General features: G+C 36.3%; 1 protein-coding gene across 1 annotated transcript in view; it reads right to left on the bottom strand.

Moving 5' to 3' along the window:
- The window catches only part of LOC148948783 (histone-lysine N-methyltransferase EHMT2-like), a 71,523-nt gene that overhangs the window by 27,913 nt on the left and 24,749 nt on the right, over nt 1-18,861 (bottom strand). The window contains exons 2-3 of the mRNA XM_089094087.1: nt 14,570-14,705; nt 13,615-13,726 (exon numbers count right to left, since the gene is read on the bottom strand). Coding sequence (XP_088950213.1) covers nt 13,615-13,726; nt 14,570-14,705 — 248 coding nt within the window. The remainder of the gene's footprint in view (nt 1-13,614; nt 13,727-14,569; nt 14,706-18,861) is intronic.

Raw genomic sequence — 18,861 nt, 5'->3', positions numbered from 1 at the left:
CTAATGGACAATTCTTCTGGGATTGGTATGTTTTGATGGGCGTCTTTGGGCTGAAAAATCTCTTCCTAGCTAATTTATCTATTACGGGTTGCCTCCCCGTAATAGCATAATATTTGTAGGCATGAATATATAATGAGTCAGAGGTAATAGGCTTAAGATTGTCTGTGCAAGATTTTAACTCTTGTTGATAGAAGAGTATCACCAAGTGCTGAAAACCAAGTTTTGACAAAGATGGGCCCAGGATTGCACAATGCCTCCATTCATGGAGGTCCCAGGGACTTCTTGCTGCCCGGTCCTAAGCCGGCTTAAGTACTTCGGTGTAGACTTGAGAAGATATGTGATCCCCGTCCTGCACTGGTATCCGGGATCATTGCTTTTCCTGAGGCGAAAAAAAATTTCAATGATTTAAAGAACATGAGAATTGAAACTTGGGACGCCGCGAAGTTAAAAAATGACCATTGTAACGAAATTTTGACTGACGAATTCAGACAATTTGGGCTGGATTTTTTACAGATTTCTTAGACTCGTACCCCAGGGGCAGCAAGTCTGAAATTAGGTGATATAGAATTTTTTTACTCAGGCACGAAGGACAGGGTACATAGACAGGGAGTAGGGCTCATGATGAATAAGGAAGCTGGTAAGTCTTGTTTAGGCTGGGAAGGTACTAATAATAGAATACTAATTGCCCATTTTATGACTAGAAAGTTCAGGGTATCAGTTATAGTAGTATACGCCCCTGTAGAACTGACTGACGGAGATACTAGTGACTCAGATGAATTTTACTTACAGTTACAGGAGCAAATAGACAAGGTCCCAGGCAGAAATATGATGTTATTGCTGGGAGATTTTAACGCCCAGGTTGGTAGAAATAAGGATAGATGGTATCCCAGCTTAGGTAAATTTGGTGTAGGAAAAGAAAACAGTAATGGATACAGACTTTTGCAATTTTGTAGGTATACCAATCTAGCTATTACCTATACGGTTATGGGTCATAAAGTAGCTCATAAGTTAACTTTGTATTCACGTGATGGTAAGATAGCAAAGATTATTGATTATGTTAAGGTAAACAAAAGACTAGTAGGATCATTACAAGCTAGTAGGGCGTATAGGAGTGCTGTTATTGATGCTTAAAAGGAAGATCGCCATTTAGTAATGTCAAGGATTAATTAAAAGTTGAAATATCGGAAGGGTAATTACCTCCCTGGAAGTTATGATGTTAGTAGACTCCAGTATGATAATCTGAGAGAAACTTTCCAGGAAGAGATAAATGCTAAACTGGAGAGTTTAAAATTTGATAATGTGGAAGATTGGTGGAATAATGTTAGGAAAATAATTTTTGAAGTTACGGATGGTGTCTTAGGGAAGAAATCTAGAACTGCAGCTAAGAATAATAGTGAAAAAGCTTTAGGTTTAATAGAAAGGAGAAAGGACTTGTACAAGAATTATCTGAGTGATAGATCGCATGAAAACAAAAGAAATGTAAGGAAAGTGGAGAAAGCATTGAAAAATGAGCTAAGGAGGTGTGAAGTGGAGGCCATGGATAAACTTGCCGAAGATTTAGAAGATGCAGCTAGACGGCAAAATAGTAAAATATTGTACTGGCACGTTAACAAATTGAGAGGTAGTAGTCAATCCGGACTTGTCCCAGTTAAAGATAGGAATGGGGTGGCAATTAGCGATAAGGAAAAAGCTAAAGCAAGATAAGCCGAACATTTTGAGAATTTTCTTAACCGAGATAGAGTTGCAGGAAAAAATATAGAGGAAAATGAAAAAGTTTGTGATACCTTGGATGTGAAGGAAGATTTGTTTTGTGAGGAGGAATTAGCAACAGTACTAAAAGGATTAAAGAATAATAAGGCTCCAGGTGCTGATAGGGTAATAAATGAGTTTCTTAAATATGGTGGCTATGAGGTTAGAAATAAGTTATTGAATATTATGAATATGATTTTTGAAAAAGGGGAAGTACTTAAGGATTTTAGGAAAACCTTACTTAAGCCACTTTATAAGAAAAGTAATAAAAGCGAGTGTGGTAATTATCGTGGCATTAGTCTGGTCTCTGTAGGTAACAAATTGCTTAGTAAAATGATACTTTTTAGACTGAGAGATGCCGTAGACAAAGTTTTAAGAGAAGAGCAGTGCGGTTTTAGAAAAGGTAGAGGATGTGTTGACCAAATTTTCACTCTTAGGCTGATAATTGAGAAGTGCCTAAGTTTTCAAACACCTTTGGTCCTCAGTTTTATAGATTATGAGCAAGCGTTCGATTCAGTTGATAGAAGAGCTTTAGTAAAGGTTTTATCCTTGTACCGTATACCAGACAAATACATTAAAGTGATTAGTGCTATGTACGAGAATAACACTGCTGCGGTTAAGGTAGGAAAAGAGGTTAGTAGCTGGTTTTGTATTAAATCAAGAGTTAAGCAGGGTTGCGTTCTATCCCTCTTTATATAGATTACTTGGATTGACTTTGTTTTCAGGAGCACAGGAAAGGCAATGAGAGACCACGGAATCAAATGGGTAGGAAAATGTCTCCTGGACTTGGATTATGATGATGATTTAAGCATCCTAGATGAAAGTGTGAGCAAAATGAATGAAGTTTTAGAGGTTTTGCGAGTTCAGGGTGCTAATATTGGTTTGAAAATTAATGTTAGGAAGACTAAGTCACTAAGGCTAGGAATAAGTGAAGATGAAAAGGTGACGTTGGGTAATGAAAATATTGATCAGGGTGGCAGCTTCACTTACCTTGGTAGTATTATTAGTAAAGATGGTGGGAGCAGTGAAGATGTCAAAAATAGAATCGCCAAGGCTCAGGGTGTTTTTTTCACAGTTAAAAAAAGTCTGGAAGAATAGAAAGATAAGTCTGCAAACCAAAATTAGAATCTTAGAAGCTACAGTGATGACAGTTGTCAAATATGGCTCTGAAGCATGGACGCTCCGAAAAGCGGATGAAGATTTGCTAGATGTTTTCCAGAGAAATTGCTTAAGGATTGTTCTGGGTACCCGGCTGACTGACCGTATTTCAAACAATAGGCTATACGAAAAATGTGGTTCAATACCGCTTTCTAGGTCTATAATGAAAGAAAGGTTGAGGTGGTTAGGGCATGTTGTGCAGATGAAGGATGACAGATTGCCGAAGATTGTTCTTTTCGGCCAACCGTCTAGGGCTAAACGGAAAGCAGTTCCTCCTCGTCTGGGGTGGGAGGACGTCATAAAGAAAGATTTAAAGGAAATGGGGGCTTCATGGGCGTGTGTAAAAAGGGAGGCTTTGAATAGATTGGGGTGGAGGAGAAGCGTGCGTAGCTGTGTTGGCCTCAGGTGGCTTGGTGCTGCGATGAGTTGTTAGTAGTTAGTAGTAGCAGTAATGTTTTACTCACAAACATGCCAAATATAATTCATTTACTATAATATTTTGGTAGCAAGAAATAATCTTCGGGGGGGGGGGGGGATACGTGTCCAAAAAATGCTGAAAAAAAAAACTGATTTTATTTACTACTAGTGTTAATATTATATCAATAAAAAAAAATTTGCTTCATTCGTTTGGTAATTAATTTTTTTTTTCACAACTTATGGTCAACTGTTAATTATATATTTTGCGTAACTGGGTATTTTAATTTCATTTGATTTTTTTTCGATCTTGGCTAATATTTACACTTCTCTTTAGACTAGTCCACGCCTCCCTAAGAATTCACGCTTCCATGTTGAAAGCAGTGCCATAGTAAAAGAGACGACTATATATTACATGTTTCTCCCTTGTCTAAAAGGTTTAATCACATTTTTGAGTCCCGAAAAATACTAAAAAAAAAAAGTTGTCACCCTCTCTTAAATTACAAAATGATATAGCTCGTGTACGATTCTTTGCCAGAAATTATGTCACTTATGAAAAGCTTTGATCAAATTATCAAGGTCTACTAATGGGGAACAAAAAAAAACTTGCATCTTTTTTCGTTCAAAAGTTGATTTTCTTGATGCAGGCAACTTTTTGGAATCACTAACAAATAAGGAGCAAACTCCAATTTCTTTAGCAATGACTGAACTACTTAAGTTACTTAAGTTAACCAGAATTAGGATACTAAGTAGAAAGATCAGAAACTAAGAAATAGACCAGTTCTGAAGGGGTACGAGAACATCACCATGTGAAGAAAGACAAAAGACATACATGAAGAAATAATAATAAATAAAGTCATTTCAAATCCAGTAACGGCTTAATAACATAACTATTTGCTTTAAGGGTAAGGTTTCTTGCTTGGTCCTAGCCCTAGGAAGCCCTAGGAAGCTAAGAAAGATAAGACTGAATTAAACAATGAAGCAAGATTTTTAGAACCGACTCAGTAAAATGTGTTTGAGTTTTCTCAGAATTCCAAGATTCATTGATAACTTCATTTTACTTACGGATACAGTGACTGAAGTACATATTCTCGTCAAGAAAAATACCTAGGAACAAGGCATAACCATCACTAGCCCCACTGAGAGACCCCATTGAAAAACGGATTTCCGAAAATTGGGACAAGCCTGGGAAATTCTGGAGAAAACGTGGAAGCTCGACTGAGCAACACTAAGGGGTAGGTAATTAGCTTAGAACGATAAAGCTACTCTTTCAATCAAACGACTAATTATAAGGATCTCAGGCTCTGTTCTGACAGCAGTACCAATATTACTGTCGTCAGCAAAGGAAACTAGAGCGTCCTCACCTATTGACCAAGATGTATGTGGACATAGAAAGACTCGGGGTGACAGAGACAAAAAAAATTGTTTGCTTAGGTGAACTGAGAAAAATTCCATTCTCTGAAGCCGGATTTGCAAAGGAGAGAAGTCTTTTCAAAGGAGAAATAAGAGAAATGAAGAATAAATGTTACTATCATGGTGGGTATACAATCTGCAAGAGATAATGCTGAACCTTTTAGTCCATTAACAAGTCTAATTATCTCACTTTCAGAAACTGACTCCAGGGCCACCGACTTCAAGCAACTTTAACCAAAATACGGCTTGAAATCAAGTTTAGAAGCAGAGGAGCTTACTGAAGAGGCGGTTGTTTTTAACAACATTTCCAAAATAAGGGGTAAGTGCTTCTAATGTACAAATTTCACCCTGAACAACTGAGGCATCAATCATCAAACTAGGAGGGATACAAGAAGGCTGAGACAAGGGTTTAAGGACAGAATTGATCACTTGCCAAGTTTTCCGAATATTCTTTCCGCAATTAAGAGATTTTGAGAATAATAACAGAATTCAAAATTCCAAACCAAAGAATTATTAATATTTTATACATTTCAGAATGTTGAAGGGGAGCAGCAGTTGCCTCCAACTGCTCCAACTCCGATGACTTTCTCATGAATCTTTTAGATTTGGAACCAAAAGTGGATACAGTACACGCACCGATAATATAAGTTTGGACAGATTCATTAAAGGAGTCAAACTCTGAGGAAAAAATCCGTATCTCTGTCAAAAATGTCCTACGTAGCCTCTGCTAACTGGGACCTAAGGAGAGTTAGCTCATTCGGACCAAGTTTAAAGGCAGCCAAGCCCTGAGTAGGATCCTTCCGACTCACTATTTCCTTGGAGCTGGATACACAGAAGATAAGACAATAATCCATTAAATCATTTACAAGAACAAAATTCTGGATCGAATTCAGAGAGGAGATAATGCTGTCGATCAAGGACGCCCTAGTCATAGATCCGCGTGTCGGAATGCATGTGATTAGTAAAGTTCCAACTGTAAGCAAAATTAAGACCATCTCTTGCCATTATTCACCAATTTAATCTTTCCAACCTAAATCTTCGTATATCCAGCAGCATTTAATACTTTTCACGAAACCTAATAACGTCAGGCAATTAAACCCCAACTAGAAGTCTAAACTGATCAGTCGATAAACCAAGACCCTGAGCATTAATTAAGGAACCCAAAAATTGTCACTATGTGTATTAAGCCCCTTTAAGTTATAAACAAATTGACAATTAACAAAGGGAGAAAAATTTGATGTGTTTCCAGTTGTCACGCCTATAGAATTATTTAAAATACCAAAAACATCTAGAGGATTATTTGAAGTTAGAGAAGAGTAGAAGACGCACTGATGGGACAGAATTCCCTGGAATTAAGACTGGAATAGCTCAAAACACTTATCATGACAAATTAAATTTGCACAACACCCACCCCCGCTTGGATTCACTGAAATAAAACCAGATGGACAACGGATAGACTGAAGTTTAAAATCATTAGTATGAACTAGTTTTCACTTAAACTATTTGTGAGCGGCAACTGCAAAACCGCCCGACGGTCAGCTTTGTGTCATCTTTCCAGGGCGAATAAAAGTCACTGACATGTGTAATGAACAAAAGGACAAATATTCACATCAAATTCAAACCCTGATTTTTCATGGAGGCAAAGTTAGTCTTCAAGGAAGAAGTAATTAAGGGCGACTCACTATGCAATGAAAAATTAAATTTGCACAACACCTATCCCAGCTAGGACTCACTTTCTGGGAATGGCCACTGTGAGACCACCAGACGGTCAGTCTCGTGTCATCTTTGCAAGACGAATAAAAGTCACTGGCAAGCATAACGACCAAAAGGACAAATATTCTCATCAAGTTAAAACCCTGAATTTTCTTACGGATAGAGTTCGCCTTCATGGAAGAAGTAATCAAGTGCGATTCACTGTGCAGTAAGAGTGAGATAGACGAGTTGGCGAGTTATTCCATGTGATATAAATGTATAGTAGGATGAATTCTGAGTACAGAGATGGAATATGAGACTGGTGAAGTAAGAATCAACAAAACTAGTAATGGATATCGAAATGAAGCGTTGCCAAATAGAAGTCCTTCTATGTAAAGCCACAACATCTCCGTCTTTGTTGTGTTTGTAACATTTCCGTCTTTGTTGTGTTTGCACCAGCACGAGTTGTAACGGATGGTGATAAAAAATTCTTTTGCAGTAATATGAAATAAAAAAAAAAACAAGTTTTTTTAACTGAAAGTAAGGAGCGACATTAAAACTTAAAACGAACAGAAATTATTCCGTATATGCAAGGGGCTGTCCCCTCGTCAACGCCTCGCTCTTATTGTTTTAAAAAATAAAGTAGTCAGACAGAGTCAAACTTTAGCGTAAAGAGCGAGGCGTCGAGGAGGGACAGCCCCTTTTTCGCAGATAGGAGCTTGAAACACCTACAGTAGGGTTTTCTGTTACGCCGAAACTGATGGTTTGATTTTCAATAAGATTCTGTCACTTTTAGAGGGCGTTTCTTTCCTTTTTTTCGAAAATAAGGAAGTTTTTTTCAGGCTCGTAACTTTTGATGGGTAAGACTTAAACTTGGTGAAACTTATATATTTGAAATCAGCATAAAAATCTGATTCTTTTGATGTATCTATTGGTATCAAAATTGCGATTTTTTAGAGTTTCAGTTACTATTGAGCCGGGTCACTCCTTACTTACAGTTCGTTACCACGAACTGTTTGATGGAGATTATGATGCAGACATACTCCAAACGAGACTTCCTGATTATAGATGTTGATAAGAAATCCCAAGAGACCCCAATGTGCGCGATAAGCATAGTCCGTTCAATTACAACCGGCAATGCTCCAATGGAAAAAGAATACTTCAGTTCAGCATGTCAAACAGCCTTACCATTATCAACACCATGTTCCAACACATACCCTCTCAAAGGATAACTTGGCGTTCAAATGCTGGCTCCCCAACAGCCAAAGTTGACCATATACTGATCAGTCAGCGTTAGCGCTCTTCTTTCATCGGTTCTCGAGCTTACAGAGCAGTACGAAAAGGATCAAAATCTAAAAGTGATCATACACTTTCAGGTGCAGGGATTCTTCTCAAGTTGAGCGCAAGGAATAGTTAAACCCCAAAAAAGGAAGTTAGACGTTGAGAAACTGAAAAGTCAAGCATTGAAATCAGTTAAACTTGTCGAACTGTAATGAAGGCCCTATTACCCTTAATAAGAAATTCTGGGACGCCACTAAAAAGGTGGCCGTAGAGGACATCAGGTGCACCCCTGTAATGCAAAGGAAAAATTATGTTTCAGAGATGACTGTAAAGTTAATTGAGCCTAAATTACATGCATCAAACGCATCTACAGTAGAAAAAAAATTAAAGTAAACAGGCTAAAATCTGACAGCAACCTCAATAATTCTGTGGTTGCTTTAGAGATGTAAAAAGCAGCGAGAAATAATGATATGAGAAGGCTGTGTAGAACCCTCAAATAAATAATCGAAAAAAAGCCCCATACCACTGGTTCCTTTAAAAACTAACAAGGAGACGTGATCCCTAACGTACAACGTAAACTTCCTCACTAGAGGAGTCACTTCACAGATCTGCTTAATCCAGGCTCAGCTGGATTAACTGCAATGCTGATGTTACCACCAACAGTAGGAAACGTTTCAGCTCTATAACGGTTCTATTTGGAAGTGTTTAACCACTGCTGTTTACGAAAGATAGTGAGGATACAATATACAGGATAACTAACGTTGATGTACACCACCGCTTCTATAACGTAGAGCCCACAGAAACAGCTATCAAACAAAGATAAGTGTGTTGGTTTGGTGATCGTCCAGGTGATGAAGCAAGTGCTTACAGGTGCTCCTCTGCCCAATTGGCATGGGCAACCCGGCAGCAAAATCAAGAATTGGTGGGCAATTGTCAGAAACGATCTTAACGTTACTACTGGATTTCGAATCTGTAGCAGAAGATGAGAGAGCTGCTGTTTACGGTTTGCTGAAAAGCTGACCAAAGATTACAACATATGGGTGTCCACTATACAGAGTCGTTTGGATGCCGAATGAGGCGTTCGAGTCTGGTCCCACAACAAGTTCAAATAAGTAAGTACAATAACACCTAACTTAATGATTTCAATGTAGGAAATAAAAGGTATAACAAATTTGGAGCTGACGTGCCCTTAAGGTCATAGGACCCGTCATCGATCGCGATGACTAGATTTCAGGCTTTCAGTACGTCTGGAAAAACGAAACACATCCTCTCTTTAAAAAATTTTCACAAAAATTCTATTCCCCGTCAAGTTCCAATCCCCTCTACACAAAAAGAAATCTAGCCCACTTTTGATTTCTTTAACTAGATTTCCAGTACTTTGGTTCTAAGATTATATTAAAAAAAAATTCAGCTTTATCAGAGGCCAGTTTATTCACTTGTTCAAATTCAATGTGAAAATTATAATGAAGAATTTTGCTAAAGCTGGGATTCATGCTGAAATAGGATTTGTCTCCTAATTTCCTTTTTTATCAGATTATCCTAGTAAAATCAATAACCATCTTAATAATCAGCTTAGTGCCGTGATTCCCAACGTAGGGCGCAGGTCCCACCAGTGTGGCATGACATTATTCTAGTGTGCCATGGGCAGGACGTGCACCCGTCGACTGACTATCCTTTAGAGCCTTAATTAAAAAAAAAAAAACATTTTTCATGCGAATGATGTCAGATCCATGTGCATTTAAAGAGCAAAAACGATACATGACAGAATTGCAATGACATCGTACAATGTACAAAAGGTATTGCATACAGACAATATTTTTCACTAGTATAAGATATGCCAAGAAGACGACCCAAAATAGAGATACCAAGTTAATGGCCTTTTAAGCCTCCTTCAGATGAATACACCTAAGTTTTGAATAACAAAATTTAAGTATCACGAGAGGGGATCAGGATATTAGAAATGCCGAGGTGGGGCATGGCCAAAATCGGTTGGAACCACTGGCTTAGTACAAACCCTACCTCCCTATCCCTACAACTCTCCAATGTACTAAATCTTCCTGTCTATAATGTTATTTCAGGTTTGTACATTGAAAACAAAATTAATTAGAAATGAGATTCTAGCAATTTTTCTAATTAATACCCCTATTGCATTGTTCCCAGCTTTCGCTGAACAACAATCAATGCCCTTAGCAGGTATTTTTGATCAACCTACAAAAATCGGCTAGTTAAATATTTGCTGGAAAAGCGGACACACAAACCTGGTTAAAACAAAGGTGTTTTAACACCTTTGTTTAAGGTGTTTAAACACCAGGCTAAACACGGCCAAATTACCCTGGCTTCTTTCTTTTCCAAGCATTACGAGTTTCTTGCACAAATGACTAAAAGCGAAAATTATTCCTGACATTGGATCCCAACAGCTAAATAGCCGAAAAAAAACTTAACAACTCATCAATAAAATTATAATAAGACTTGAGAAACCATGTATTTGGCTTAATCTTATTTCAGTTGACTTGCAAATAGCTTGGCTTTCCGGGCCCCAATATTTTATCAGTAAGCTTCTAGTTAACTTAGCTTAATAAAATTATGGTAGAATCAATGACCTCTGGGTAAAATTGTAGATTCCTTGATTTGTAGTACGCCCCAAACGGTCAAATATAAACAAAGTTTATTTTGGTCCTCCGACTATCTATTTTGGTATAATCCAGGGTACTATCACCCCCACTTACGTTTCTATTAATGGTTTTACCGTGACCACGATTTCCCAAATCGTTGGAAATTTATCGAGGATTTATCTATTCTAGAAATTTACTATAAGAATATCAAAAGTGACCCACTGAAAATACTCTAAGCTGTGACTGAGGAAGCCAGTACTTTAGATATGAAAGTGAATCCCACTAAGTCTAGCATAGTTAGCGTTAGTATTTTTCCCCTATCTTTCTAAATACACCTCCACCTTTCTAAATACCCCTGATAGATGAATGTTTAAGTTATAAACCCAATGTAGAGTTGTTAAGTCGTACGATTGCAAGAAATGTTGGGATTATGAGGATGCTGAAGAATCTTTTTCCTTGTGATGTATTAAGGTCTTTCTATGTTTCTACTGTTCATCTGTACCTTTTGTATTATATTTTTGTTTGGTCAAGTATTTTCCCGACACGTTCACTTATGCTTCATGCGATGCAAAACTCAGCTATTAGAGCGCTTTGTGGTGATAAAAAAGGTGCATCAGTGAGAAGGAGATACGTTGAACGACATAATCTGCCTTTACACGGAGGTTCTAAATTTTATTCAGCTTTGTTTTTGTTTAAATATGAGTGTGGATTATTGCCACAATGTTTCGGTCAAATGTTCGTGGCTGGATGTAATGTCCATGAATACTGAACCAGAACAGCATCCCAGATAAGACGACCTCAGACTTCAACTCGAAGATCATTCTTCTCTATCCGTCATGTTGGACCAGGGTTTTATAATAGTTTAGCAAATAAATTATTAGACAATGAAAATATTTCTAGTTTTATGAGTAGGTTACAATCTATGTGTTTTGGTGAGTATAATATTTCTTAGCGATTTTTTCTTGAGTGGTCTATCAGATATATTTTGGTTATTTTTTATTGTGGGTGTGCGAGGGTGGTAGTGAGAGAACGGTGTTAATTAGTTATAGTTTGGTTTTTTATTTTAGGAGTTGCACCGAGTTGGAGGAGGTTGTGCCGTGCTTCTTTTTTTTTCTCTCTTTTCTTTTTTTATTTATTTTTTTTTTACGTTGTTGATAGCGACGTATATATCAGGCTTTTTTTGAAGGGTGTATAGCCTAAACAAGCTTGCTTCTGGTCGTTGATTTATTTATTTGTTTGATTTAAATAAAAACCCTGATTACTTATCACCTGAGACGATTGTAACTGACATGAATCTCCTTGAGGGTACTATATCTATTGACCAAAATCTGGAATCTTTATATTTCCAATAACCTCAAACAGGCCAATTCCAAAATCTGGAATATATCTCCAATATGCTCAAACAGGCCAATTCCTCCTCCTCTCTTTAAGCTTTTAAAGGTGGCCCTTTTCCCATTCTCGCATTCTTTTTCCCATTCCCATTCCCTTTATGTACCTTTTATGCGGCCACTGTTAGAATATGCTGGTCCTGTCTGGCAGTCAGGTCTTCAAATGAACTCTCGAATAAAACTGTATCAATTCCAAACGGTGCCTGGAAAATCATCTACAAAGACGGCAAAATGCCTTGCTCTTACCTTTAAAAAAAAGGATGAGCACGTAGAGATAAAAGTCAGTCTTTGTTTGGATTTCACAAAGACAGGGATGACTGATTGCAGAACTCGTGATATTTTCTAGAGTCCCATAACTTTGTTAAGCCCAGACATCCTCGACTAGTTTCCTTCAAAGTCCCTATTCGTTCCTCATCCAATACCCGCATAAAAAAAAATCCTGAAAGCTATCTGTTACTAAGCTTCTCAATGTTCATCTTGAGTTTCTTTTTCTTCTTTTCCTCAAGTTCAGCCGCCTTCTTACATATCATTACATTTAAGATCTTTTTCTAATTTTAAATTGTGTTTTGTTTTTCCATACCTTTTATCCCCATTTAATTTAATTATCCGATAGATTTTCTTTTTCAACTTGCAGATTGTTTTTTGATCAATTTTGCCTCTCCTCTAACGTTTTCCTTTTTCCATCCTTATTTCACGGATCTGACCGCTGTTAGCTTGTGATTTATTTTATTATTTGACTGCTTTTTATCATTTTTTACAGGAACGATTCCATCAAGTTATATTATATTATACTTAAAATCGTTTCCCATTTTAAATTGTATTTTGTTTTTCCATACTTTTTATCCTCATTTAATTTAACTACCTGATAATTTTTTCTTTTTTGACTTGTAGTTAATTTCTTGACCGATTTTCCCTTTTCTCTAGACTCTTTCCTTTTCCATCCTTATCTCACTTATCTGAAAGCTATTAGCTTGTTATTTATTTGATCGTTTTTATGTTAACGATTCCATCAAGTTAAATTATATTATATTCAAAATTTTGTCCCATTTTAGGTTATATTTTGTGTTTCCATACTTCTTACCCCCATTCAACTATCCGATGAATTTTTCTTTTTTGATTTGTATTTCATTTTTTTACCAATTTTCCATTTCCTCTACAATTTTCCCTACTCAATCCTCAGCTCACGGATTTGATCGTAATTACCTTGTTATCTATTTTAACACCTTACTGTTTTTATCATTTTGACTGCTTTTTGTGTCTTCGTCCTTCTTTTTTTCTAACACTTAACCCTCAGAATTTTAGCACGAGTGATAATTTGTCAAGTGACATGTTTAGTTGCGACCAAACTTTCTTTTTAATGCTTTTCTTGTGACGAGTTATATATATATATATATATATATATATATATATATATATATATATATATATATATATTATATATATATATATATATATATATATATATATATATATATATATATATATATATATATATATATATATATATATATATATATATATATATATATATATATATATATATATATATATATATATATATATATATATATATATATATATATATATATATATATAAAATCTTCATCGAGTCTGGAAAAAATGAATGGCCTGTTGAAGCTGGTTCAAGAATGGTAATTATCATTTTGATTAATCGCATTAGTAACATTTTATTGTCAAAATAAATCTATGGAAATTTCAAAAACAGCTTGAAACAAAGAATTGTCTTGCAGAAATGAAATATTTTTCTTCTTTTTAAGTAAAAGAAAAAAGAGAAGAAAGACTATAATTTTTTTTCAGGATTTTAGGAGAACTAAAAATCTAATAATGAAACTACTTGTAAGATCGGTTAAATTCAGATTATCTTGAAGGAATTAGAAATATCATACCTTGTAAATCCGAGTATCTGTCCAACTTGTCTTTGTTATACCAATTGATACCACTGAAACGAGTACATCTGCATTGTTTGGTGGAAGAACAGCCATAACTGCAATCACAATTCTGAAAGTACAAGAAAAAATTACAGGGGGGGGGGGGGGGCTAATTTCTTGTTTTTATTAAAAAATGAAGATGCATAATACGGCCGTGCCCAGGGAGGGGGGGTTGAACCCCGCCCCCGAAATGTTTGTCTGACTCGTAAAAACGCAACAAAAAGGGATATAAACAAATTTTCCATGCGTTTTTTGAGATTTTTGTGTACCCCCCCCCCCCCCGAAAACAAATCTTTGAGTAACCCCCAGAAGAACTTGAAAACAGTGGGTAAAAACCAATGAAAAAAAAAAAAAAAAAAAAAAAAAAAAAAAAAAAAAACACGAACAATGAGAATCAAAGTTTATGAATAGGATGACAGAACTGGAAAAACATCGAAACTTCCAAACTAGAAACAAACAGATAGAAAACATAACTCTCAAACAGACATTATTTTAAATCAAAGGAAAACAAGTCAAATCAGCAAGGAAACCACAGCGAAAGGGAAACCATATTAAAGATGTCTAAGTGCTAACGAGCATTGTTCATAGCAACTAAAGCATCGAATCTTTGTTTTGTTGTTATTTCATTAGATTCCTTAGGGTTATTACTAGTAAATAAGTACTTTGAATTGACTAAAATAAGTTATTCCTAAGCCCTATGGTATTCAATAAGACCATAACGACTGAAATTGTCAAACACGTGTTAGGCTATGGCAAAATCAAAACACGACTTGAAAAATTAAACAATCGGTTGTAATCATCTTCTGATTTAGAGAAACTTGCGAAAAAGGAGACAAGCCCAGGCTTAGGAGCCTAACAGAAAATACAAACCTAATAAGAAGGGAACTTTCTGGAACCTTTGAAGGAAACTTACTAATTGCGCATCTGTATCGACCTTAACATCTGAGGAGGAAATGCGATTCTGTACCACATAGATGAAATCTTGAGGAACATCACCGGATTGGGCAAAGCAAATTATTGGATTCACCTCCAGACCATTGCTAATGTCTCTGAAAGGATAAAAAAAAACTCATAATAGACTTCATCAACAAGACCTTCAAACAAATAAGTTAAAATAAAAATTACTCATTTACACATCAAAGATAGTATGCTATTAATCATACCATTCGACCTGAAAAAAATTGACCCGAAAAAAAAAATAAAACAGCCCATCCCGATCCTGCAAAAGATATTTTAATCAACTTAATACCATGCAATCCTGATAATAAAACGGATGCATTGGAGGTCAAGTCTAAGCTAAGTCTCCACTTTTTAGAAATGGTTAAAAATACGCAGATTTTTTTAATTTCTCGGCGATTTATTCGCCTAAGTGTTTTTCTTTTTTTTTACCGAAACCTAAAGTTTATGTAAGGAAATCATATTTTTTATATCTTTTTTATTCATTCTCATTCCAGCCTAATATAAGATTGAAGATCCGAAGGAATATACTGTCAAAACATTTGATAAGATTTAAGGGACACTAAAAACACGGATACGTAATTACGAATAAGAGAGCCAGGAGAACTTTGCTTGTAGCTTTTTACTTTCTTTACCACTCCAATGACCAGACACAGACATTTGTATTAGTACCGTATTACCAAAAGAAGAAAAATTAAATGAAAGAAAGAGGTACTTATGTACAAGGCCGTGTCCAGGGGGGTTTGAAACCTCAACAGTCAAGTTAAAATCCGATATCCCCCCCTCCCACACAGAGGTTCAAACTTTTCAGCCCACGGGTGTATGTGTACATCAAACAGTTCGTGGTAAGAAAAATTGTAAGTAAGGAGCGACGCGGCTCAATAGTAACCGAAACTCTAAAAAACGGAATTTTGATACCAGTAGATATCTCAGAAGAATCGGCGTATTATGCTGATTCCAAATATTAAAGTTTAATAAGTTTAGTTTTACCCATCAAAGGCTACGAGCCTGAGAAAATATGCCTGATTTTCCAAAAAAGGTGGAAACCCCTAAAATTCAAGGACTCTTCATTAAAATCATACCATCAGATTCAGCATATCAGAGAACCATTATATAGTTTTCCAGTTCAAAAATGTAGAATTTTGCATCGTTTGCCAAAAGAAAGGTCACGGATGCGCGTTTACTTTTTTATTTCCAAGATCGCAATGAACCAACGGTTTCAGAATATCAGGAGAAGGATCGTTCAAACAAAAATTAAGAGTTCTAGTGTCGTTTTTATGTGACCAAAAAGATTGTGGGACATCTAGCCTCCTTCCTAAGCCCCTTCTTTCATCAAAGTTACTCGATAAATTTTTTTAAGATAGCCATATTGTTCATCATAGTTGAAAGGTCGAATATCTATGTCTTTGGAAATAATTTGACCCGCACAGCCCCTGGAGAATGGTCTTAAAGTTACGAAATTTGCCCATTGTTTGCGTAGGCTATAGTATTTGTTATTGAAAAGTATACATACATTTCTAGGTTGGCGGGGCAGGGTGAATTTGCTACTGGGTGGATTTTCCACGGGGAGAATTAACACTGGGTGAAATTGCCAGAATTCCTATACGAAACTTCTTTTATTTGTCTTACTTTCTCTTGCCGACTCAATTTTACATGTGGAGATGTTAACGGTGGTTGTCCAGGGTAGATTTTCAACGGGATTGAATGGTCTAAGGCAGTGGTTCCCAACCAATTTCGGGTCAGGCCCCACCTAGGCATTTCTAAAATCCTGATGCCCCCCTCGTGATAATTAAATTTTGGTACCCAAAGTTTTATGGCCATTAACTTTGTATCTTTTTTCGAGTCGCCCTCTCGGGGTATTTTACGCAAATGATTTTTTTTATACTGTCGAATTTTGAAGCTCAATAAAATATATGAATTTAAATTTTGTGTTCGTTTATGGCATTCTTCTCAACGTACTCGTTATTTCAGATATGAAAAATTCAGCAGTCTTGGCTACAAGTAATTTGCCCTCCCGGGAGTGCCTTGCTTGAAGTTAGATAGTGGTGGTTTAGAATTCAGTGCTATACCCTTCAGTGGCTGGTACTCGGATTCAGAAGTAGGATCACGTGGACTAGGAGATCGACATAGATTCAATCTCGCGCCTGTAAGTAAATAAAATATTTCGGGTTACAGATTAGGTTTTTCGCTTCCTGGTTAACTAAAGTAACCACATCCATGTTTTTTAAACACCTTGGTATTTGATGCAAATTTTGTTTCTTCCCCCTCCCTTTCAGACAACACGGTGTAAGCCCCTCTACGCGCCAAGCTCTCTTTTTAGTTTGTCTTGCAACTCAAGTTTATTTATATACAATAATAAACTAATTTTCTAGTATAAACTGGTTTCTTGAATAGAAGAATTATGCTAGTTAAGATTAGGACAATTTTATATCCCTATCTGTGAATTTATATTCTGTATATTAGTCTTTTACTTTGTCCCTTTTTTTCTTTGATTTTGTATTTAAGAGGTTAGGTTTCTGAAATAATCTCATGATGTGGATAAGTGCAAGGAAAATTTTTAAATCAACAAGTTGAACAAACAGCACATATAGCCACTTAAAGAAAATGAATAAAACAACCTCGATAGCGATTTTGTTTAACGTGCAGTGGTACGGACGCCATCCGATTTAAATGGAGAATTTCCTTTGAGGCCCAGAAATTATTATTATTTTTTTAAACAAAGATAAAATCCATGAAAATAAAATTTACAGTTACAAATTGCGTAATTTTGAGACTACCCTAAGAATGGCATTAAAAAAAAGAAGAAAAAAAAGTTTACAATAACAGTTTATTGAGAAAAAAAGTTCAAGTAAAATAAGAAAAGTAAAATTTTGCAAAGCTAATAAGCTTAAAATTGCAACACCTCTGGTACATAAAATTTCAAAACTAAACAATTTGTTTATCATCAAAAACAACTATGATTTCAAAGGAAAGCTACACCTTCTCAAACTGTTTGACCCCATCTGTTTTTGGCCTATTTTTCACATGGGGAGCTTTATCACATGCCTGAAAGACCGCATTTCAATGCCTAAATTGTCTAACTCTCTATGTGCCTTCACACATATACAGGTAAGGGTAAGGGTGCAGACGGCAAGACAGTACCCAGGATTTTTTTTGGAGGGTGTTTTACCCAAAAAAATTCGGGGGGGGAGGGGGAGGGTACACAAAAAATTAAAAAAACCCATACAAAACTTGTTTATATTCATTTTTGTTGCGTTTTTACGAGTCAGAAAAACATTTCGGAGGGGGGATCAAACGGGGTACCCCCCCTGGAATATGGCCCTGGCAGATGGGGGAGAGATGTAGGAATTAATATCTCATCTCTCTTCACTCAGGCCAGTGGTTCCCAACCAACTTTGGGCCATGCCCCACTTAGGCATTTCTGAATTCCCGGTGCCCCCTCGTGATATTTAAATTTTGTTACCCAAAATTTTACACGTATTCACCCGGAGGAAGCTTTAAAGCATATTAACTTGGTATCATTTATCGAGTTGCCCTCTAGATGTATTTTATGCGAATGAAAATTTTTGTCACCTTTCATACAGTACATGACGCCGTTGCAATGTTATCGTGTATCTGTTTTGCTCTTTAAATGTATGTGAATGTTCTTTTTTTTATTAAGGCTCTAGAGTTTTGTCAGTCGAAGGGTGTACATCCTGCCCAAGAACCACCAAAATATTCCCACGCCCCACTTGTGGTGCGTGTAACTCTTGTCGGGACTAGACGATCTTCTCGCGGAGGGGGAGCCAGATTTTCCAGCACTATTCAAAATAGACCAAAAATTAAAAACAAAAAACGATTTTCTTTAACTGAAAGTAAGGAGAAACATTAAAACTTAAAAAGACCAGAAAATATTACGTATACGAGGAGGGTACCCCCTTCTTAATACCGCTCTTTTTACGATAAAGTTTGAATTTTTGTCCCAATTCCTTAAGAACGACTCACAAAACACAAGGGTCGTTTAATTAGAACAGTAAGAAGCTTTTTTAAAGTACTAAAAACTTTAGCGTGAAGAGCGAAGTATTAAGAAAGGGGCAACTTTTTAGCATTATCCACTGCCTTCTGAGTGATGGATAAATCTTCTGGACTCTGTTTGTTTTGGTGTTTTTTTTTTGGGGGGGGGGGGCTGAAAACCCTCTCTCTGGCTTTATCTATTATGGGCTGCCTCCCCAGAGTACTATAATGTTTGTAGACATGAATATATAACTG

This window comes from Artemia sp. Qi Xiang Cuo, chromosome 9 (genome assembly GCF_049724085.1).
Source record: "Artemia sp. Qi Xiang Cuo chromosome 9, ASM4972408v1, whole genome shotgun sequence".
Taxonomy (NCBI): Eukaryota; Metazoa; Arthropoda; class Branchiopoda; order Anostraca; family Artemiidae; genus Artemia; species Artemia sp. Qi Xiang Cuo.
Note: the sequence above shows the minus strand (reverse complement) of the source record. Positions and strands in the feature narration are given on the sequence as shown.